Source organism: Nicotiana tabacum, chromosome 6 (assembly GCF_000715075.1).
Source record: "Nicotiana tabacum cultivar K326 chromosome 6, ASM71507v2, whole genome shotgun sequence".
NCBI classification, from domain to species: Eukaryota; Viridiplantae; Streptophyta; class Magnoliopsida; order Solanales; family Solanaceae; genus Nicotiana; species Nicotiana tabacum.
The window spans coordinates 197,097,492-197,105,568 of record NC_134085.1 but is presented as its reverse complement, the minus strand read 5'-3'; the positions used below and the strand labels follow the sequence as shown (position 1 = coordinate 197,105,568).

General features: G+C 38.1%; 1 protein-coding gene across 1 annotated transcript; it reads right to left on the bottom strand.

Moving 5' to 3' along the window:
* Positions 1-1,695: 1,695 nt before the first annotated feature.
* Positions 1,696-3,966, bottom strand: LOC107803655 (mitochondrial arginine transporter BAC2-like). The gene is made up of 2 exons (XM_016627422.2): positions 3,403-3,966; positions 1,696-3,019 (listed from the first exon to the last, which is right to left on the bottom strand). The coding sequence occupies exons 1-2, from the start codon at positions 3,634-3,636 to the stop codon at positions 2,312-2,314; spliced, it is 942 nt and encodes a 313-aa protein (XP_016482908.2). The 5' UTR covers positions 3,637-3,966; the 3' UTR covers positions 1,696-2,311.
* Between the last annotated feature and the right edge of the window lie 4,111 nt (positions 3,967-8,077).

Below are 8,077 nucleotides of genomic sequence, written 5' to 3'. Positions count from 1 at the left end.
TTGTCCTGTAAATATACCTTTATGCATATTAGATCACTAAGATAACATTTATTTTTTGGAATTAGAGATTATATGAACTCCATTTTTTTTAAAATCAGAAAATTTTAATGAAATCTTTTCACTTTTAAATATGTGTCTGAGTCAGCACGAAAAAGTTGCTGAGACAGCAAAATAGGTGCAAGACACGAACTGGTAGTGACTTGCTAGGTAGTAGATGACCGGACATTTGCGGAAACGATTATGGAAATACTCAAAATTGACGTATCAAAAAATGTCTTACTAGGATATGCAAATTATTTATGGTATAATTTCCATGCAGGCAAAATCGATGCAGGCTGCAGTCAAGTCTCTCTTACATTGTTTACTGACGTTTAGCTGAAGTCATGAATACAACCTCATAACTCGTCGCATTTGACATGTTAAATGAAAATCATAATCCGTATGCTGTAACAAAATTCGTGTAAAAGGAGTATCGAAAGGAGGAAGAAGAATGACCTGGAAGGCGACGGAGCAGCCATTCCCCTGTAAAGAGACAGGGGACCTTCTGTGGCGACGACATGATACGCTGAAAGCGGAACCATTCTGCTGTCGAGTGGATAACCAGAAATGACACCAGCTATTCCTCCGAATCCACCCGCCACAAACAACTGCTTGCCAGAAACTCTGGTCAAAAATCCATGCCCCCTGCATTCCCCAATCAAGAGCACCTATCTTCTACTTCAACTCTCCGCCTTATTACCTTTTCTTATATCTATTCAATAATCATACCTTAATAATGCAATTTTGATGGGAGCGGGCTAATGTAAGAAACGACCAATCATATGCCCATACATTGTTTTCTAGTGACCCCACAGCCCACAGGTTCTGGGTGACGAGGCCAGCCTTCACTTGAGGTGAGTTGATCATTGACACAAAATACATCTTTGAAATTCTAAATCAAACTATGTCTCATCTTTGAATCATGATTTTAATTAATGCTATATGTTTCCTAACTTGTTTTGCGCAACTAAATTTGGGAGAGTAAATAGGAAGTTGATATTCATTTGATTCTCTAGTTTACTACTCATCTAAGATTTCTGAATCTTCATTTGCACTCAAATCAGATGATATAAAATGAACTAAGTTGCTGATGGCGTAAAACTTTTTTAGAGGCTTAATAAGCTTGCTCACTTTTGTTAACAACTCATACTTAATAGAGAGACTTACCTACAATTAAAATTTAGGCAGCGTAATAATTAGCTGGAATGAGGATAATGAGGAGGAAGACATGAAAGAGGTAAAGGAGGAACATCTTGATAAAGTAAAATCCAGATGAAGGATACAAGCAATAGTCTTCATTTTGCTTCATTAGGAGATGGCGTATCACCTTTTGTCGGGCTAGCTAATTGGGGCAAGTGCACAGATACCCGATTTCAAGACCCATAGCCGAAGTTCATAAATTTTTGCAAGTTTCACTTGTCAAAGCCTAACTACATATCTGAAGTTGTAGAATGGCATTCATTTACTAACTCCGCAAAGGATTAAAAACTTGTTCATTAAATCATTTGAAGTGCTTGTTTCCAAGCCTTTCTGTATGAAATAACATGTTCAAACTTCTATCTCACAAGATCAATAACACTTCTCACTGCACTATTAGGTTTTTCCTTCAAACAACTCACAAATAAAGATGCAATCAGATCAGTATCCAGGTTGCAATGATCCGAAGTCACTTTATTTTGGCAACTAGTAGTTTCTGAAGAAGTAATAGAACTGATGAGACTCTTTTCATGTTGCTTGTTACTGATTGTACATGGTTGAGATGAAATACATTTGGGTATCAAACACCATGTTGTAGCTCCAGATTCCTACTCTAGATGTACAATTGTCTTTAGATATACACAGGAAGGTTAATAAGAGTTGGCTTCTAGAATATTTGTGTAACTCATACTAGGACTCCTACGTGAGCTATACATGATGATTCCTCCGTATACTGGGCAATGAGCCTTCACGTGACAACTGCTCTATCATCTGCATCAGTAGTATCTCTAACAGCTTCAACTGCAACTTGTCGTTGGCATGTGATATTTGAGATTGAACTTCAGGCATATATGCTTATACTTCAGGCGTTTGTGACTTGAAACGACTGTGACTGTCACACTGTGGAGGTATGTTAATTCATTTACATGTTTATTGCTGTGTGTAGTGAACAATCATCATATCACAGCCCTACTTAGGATCTTGCGTTTTCTTTTCAAAAAGCTAGGAGTATTTTAGTGAAGTAACGCCATCGAATAAACTAATGAGGTGATACACCTCAATGACTAGTTCTGTATCAGAATGTATTTTCAGTCTCAATGTTTGCGTGATTATTGTTGTTGTTGCTGAAAAAGAACCTCAAGGCAGTTTCATAGGCAGTGAATATAGCCCCATTCACTAAAAATGCTCTGCCAACTGTAGTTCCCACACCTCGCCAGAGCACACCGTGCCCCTCTTCTCTCATACTTCGCCTAAAGCAATCAACAATACCGTGATATTTTGCAGATTTAGACTGTGATTGAGCTTGGAGTCTGGTCTTAACAACATCTAGTGCATAGCAGCTTATCCAGCTAACAACTCCTGCTAGACCACCTGCTATGAGCATTGCTTGAAAGCTCTCTTGACCGTTCTTGCGACAGCCAGGGTGAAGTTGCTCTTTAGTATACTCGTATGCCCAGAAATACAAACCGTGAGAGTGTGCATCCCTGAGGACAGTAATGGTTAACCCGCGGTATACCCCCCTCCAACCTTCCTGTCTGAATATTCTTCTTGTGACATCTACTGGACCCTTGAGACTAATTGTTTGATTGTTGTATTTATGGTTTTTGCTTTGCAATTGTAGTTGGATTTTAACCAATTCCACAGGGCTGATAATTAGGCTTTGTATTGCTCCGGCCACAGTGCCACCCAAAGCAACTCCTTTGTACGAAGGTGGGTCGCTGGCTGGAATATCTCTGTCGAATGCCCGTGATAGCGTTGCGTAGATCTGAAATACCATGGCATTCTGCAATAGGGAGGAGAGCAATTTTTTCATATTGTAAGAATAAAGCCAAATTCAAATTCAAAAATCAAATTCCTTCTTGCACAATGAAGAGACGGAGTGGTTGGCAGCCCAGTGCATTAAGCTCTCGCTATGCGCGGGGTCCGAGAAAGGGCCTGACCACAATGTTCTTTTGTACGCAGTCTTACCTGCATTTATGCAAGAGGCTGTTTCTCAACCTCCTGGTCACATGAAAACAACTTTACCAGTTACGCCAAGACCGCCTTCAGGCACAAACATACAATAAAAATAATATTTGTACTGACAACCATATCATTTAAGAACTCTATCTTCAAGTGTGGCAAATTTCGCGTAAAAAGACTATCAAAAGGAGGAAGAAGAATGACCTGAAATGTGACGGAGGCAAGAGGTGCAGCCATTCCCCTGTAGAGAGACAGGGGACCTTCTGTGGCAACAACATTGCGAAAAACTCGAAAAGCAGAACCGCACTTAGAATTCTGCTGTCGAACTCTAATGCTGTCGAGTGGATAGCCAGAAATGACACCAGCTATTCCTCCAAATCCACCAGCCACAAATTCTTTACCCCAACTGCTTGCTAGAAATTCTGGCCAAAAATCCATTCCCCCTTCATTCCCCAATGAAAATTCCTTATTACCTTTTTGTTAATATCTATTCAATAATCCTGCCTTAACATCAATACATGTGGATGTTATAAAAAATGACTTGCTTAAATATTTCTGCAATAAAAATTGATCCGTTTAGGTATCTCTGCTATGAAAAATGACCAACTCCAGCACTGCACCTTTTGTTTGGTAGCTAAAGAAAGGAGGAAGAGTGCACGGCCTTGAATCTTGAAAATGTGCGACACTGTAAAATGTTTTTTCTTTTATTTGCCAACAATGCTATTTTGTTGGTTTTGGTTGGGAGAGGCCTACAATACGAAACGGACAGCCACCTCTTTCCTTGGGGAGCCCACTATATGCCACGTGGACCAAACAAAGGTTAGCAGTTAGTAATAGTCTAGTGGGTTGCTTTTATCAGCCCGTTTTTCTAGTAAAAATAGCATGATATAGCCAGTTATCGGACTGATCACTCAAAAATAGTCAGCGTTTACGAAATCAATAAAAAATAACCACTATTTTGTTGTAACAGAGACCGATCCAGCATAATATACTGGAGTTCGGTGCACCTGTGTGTGCTCCAAACTCCAGTATATTATACTGGACAATTATACTTGCTGGAACTCCAGTATATTATGCTGGAGTTCTAGTGTACTTATGTTGGAACTCCATCATATTATGCTGGAGTTCCAGCATACTTATCCTGGAACTCCAGTATAATATGCTGGAGTTCAAGCATACTTATGCTGGAACTCCAGTATAATATACTGGCGTATTTTCCAAGTTTTGAACAGTGTTTTCGCTCAGATTTATCTTTACATAAAAAGTGGCTAAATTTGATTACTTTTGAAACTGGACTATTTTTGAATGACCAGTTATAAATATGGCTATTTTTGAATTTCTCCCATTTTTCCATCATCCTAGCCCTAAACAATTGTGTCAAAAAGCAGCATTTGTATGCACCAGCGTAGGCAGGACTACCACCCAAAAAAATAAAAAATAAAATGTGAACTAGCCAAGAGGAATAAATATCTAATATATAATATTTTTTGGCTACTATAGTGAAATATTGTTATTATCCTATGCAGGAAGAGCTCAACTAATAAAAAGTGTGTTATTTGGGGTTCAATCCTATTGGGCACAATTGTTTGTACTTCCAGCAAAGGTGATGAGAACAGTGGAAGGATTCTGCAGGAGCTACTTATGGGCAGGCAACAATGTAATAACAAGGAAAGCACTCATCTCCTGGGACAAAGTTTGTACTCCAAAAAATAGTTTAGGATGGAACATGATAAATTTAAGGTTATGGAACAAGGCAGCTATAATAAAGTTGTACCGGGATCTTGCAAGCAAAAAAGACAAGCTTTGGATAATGTGGATACATACATACTATATAAAAGGGCAATAGATGTAACATGTAACAGTGCCGAAACAAGCAAGCTGGATGGTGAGGAAAATCCCGGAAGCAAAGAATATCTTAGAGCTGGAAACCATACATATTTACACAGGAAAGAGTGTCATTAATCAAATCTACCTACATTTACTGGGAGAACAACCAAGGATTCCATCGAAGTGTATGATGTTTGGAAATGCTGGAAGACCAAAAGCTCAATTTACACTTTGGCTACAAATGCAGAATAGACTACAAACATCAGATAGGCTGACTAATTGGGGTATGGAGACAAAGAGCAAGTGCAACCTATGCCACCAAGCAGAGGAATCTAGAGACCATCTCTATGTGGAATATGACTACATGAAGGCAGTGATGAACAAGCTAATGCAATGGTCACATAGCCAAAGCATAGCAGCAGTGGATTGAGAGCAACATGTGCAGGAAGTGATCAAGAGAACTAAGGGGAAATCACGAGAAGCCCAACTCTTCAAGATGTTATACATAGAGGCAGTACATTGCATATGGATTGAGAGGAACAAAGGAATATTTAAGAAGGCAGGTGTAGGCTGGGAAAGAATAACAAAGGAGATTGCATGTGTATGTTGTGCGCGAGCTCCTCTAGAATAGCTGAGATAGTACATAGATATAGATTCTAAAGGGAGTCTAGGAAAAGATCTGAGATTCATTTGTAAATATAATAGTTAGCTGAGTTAGCTAGTTATAGCTCTTTGTACAGTTATTACTGCTGATTAATACAAAAAGTTAGTTACAAAAGAAAATGCTATATATTATAACATAATATAAAAATTGGTTCCGAGAAAAATATGACTTTTATAGTGAATGACTTTTATATAGAAATGTTGTTTTAGAGAGATCTGACTGTATGTATAAAAAAATTGACCTACATATAACATGAATAAAGTTGCTTATGGGTAAAAAAAATAAAAAAATTCGACACTCCATTAAAAAAACAACCCCAACAACCTTACTCTTTTTTTGTTAATTGTTCATGCTTAATGCAAGATACATACCCCATTATCCGTGATCACGTCCAACTATGCCTTATAAAAAGGACACTCGGACGTTGCAAATATAACCTGAGTATTTAGCCCAGAGTCGAACCCACAAGGAATTAACCTATCAATTACTCTTGTTAGACTTACTAATTTTCACGGAATCAACTTCCCAAACGTTGTGAATAACATTTGATGATGTTTCTACTAACTACGAATGAAAGTAAATAAGCAACTGAAAACTAGCTATGATTAAGTTGTAAACAATTAAGAGAAGGTTCTAAGGTTACGATTTCCCCTGTTGATGAAATCCCTTCCAGTTATGTTTCACATAGATTCACTAAATAGTCTCTATCAATCATGAGCACTCTTATTACCGTAAATCTCTCCCGAGTAATCACGACAATTCACTAAGCGCACTCTCCCGAGTTACGCTAGCTAGCTTTATTTATTACAGCTCACTTTAGATTGCACCCAGGCTTCGTTATCCCTAATCCTTCCTTTAAACCCTCGGTTATTGATCCCTTATATACTTTGGGAGTAGTGTTGTTCAACAATTACCTAGATATGCACTCTCTCCCGAGATATGCACATTAAATAGGCACAACTAATTGAAGATCCTATCAATTAACTACAACAAGCACATAGCTGAACAAATAGAGATTAAACTGGGCAAACTATATTAATATAACAAGAAGTTCATCCTTCAATAGGTTTCATCAAAACCTTAGACTAAGAAATTAGCTACTCATAACAAAACAAGATAAAACTACTGAATTATTCATAGTGGGTAATTGCAATAACAAAGAGAAGATAGAAGAACTCTAATGTTTGATTGCTCTTCTCACACTTGTTCTTGCCTCCAAAGTAGTCTAAAAACCAGCCCTTTTTTTTTGTCTTGGGCAAGCTTCTAAAGTTTATAATGGTTTGGAACAAGTTTTCCCCGAATTACACTTTGGTCCCCAAACTTTCTGGCGCGTGAACAGTTCACCGCGGTCTCGGCAGGACCGCGGTGAACGCTGAACGTTCTGCCTCGATTACTTGATCTGTCGCGGTTCCACCGCGATTGTGGTGGATTTCACTCAGTCCATTTTTGCTTCTTTGTGCTCAGGTACTTCTTGATTGGGCATTTTCTTCACATTATTGCCTCCAAAATACTCTGTGGTGCTTCCTTACATAGATTATTCCCTGCGAAGCAGAAGAACACCAATTAGAGCATTTTGTTATCAATTCGCCTATAAAACAACAATAAAGCATGGTAATATTAAGATGTAAATATCATCTATATAGCCTAATATAAACACCCCACGCTTAAGTCATTGCTAGTCCTCTAGCAATCCGCCACACTCTATCAAAGTTCCTTCCCTAAGCTGTTCCCTTAACGAATCATACCTTAAACAATTTACCAAGGTTGCACCTAGTAGTGAATAACATTTGCCTCATAAGTCGAATCTCTCGTACCATGCAATATTCGCACTTACTCAAACTACTCTATACAGAAGTCAAGACTTATCTTTCCTTCGTGAATCACATGACCTCACATCACACAAGAGAGTAGTTCCACAATTAATATGATTGAAAACAATTAGGAACTCAGATGGACAACATTCACTCACTCTCCAAAAGAACATTCACATGCCACAAAGATGCACCATATGCTTGCCCGTAGTGTAATACTCTACTAATCGAGCCTATCCAGTTTAAGATCAATTAGGACTTTACTTGGTTGTAATGTAGGCTAAGGGATGGGCAAGATATATTTGGATATAGTGACTAGCCTCCCTAAGCACTTTTAATACAAAACACATTAACATTCCATATCATTCTTATGTCAACCAGACATTTTCCACAATTTATTTATAACATCCCATTTCTTTAGGTGCATTTGCATCAAGCCACCACTTATTAACTACTATATCTATTTATTTGTTATTTTATTTTATTTTTATTTTTATTTTTTTTCGTGGCGCTTCTTTTATTCTTCAAAACTGCACCTTTCCTCTATTTCATTGGCTCCACTCAAAACCAAACCACC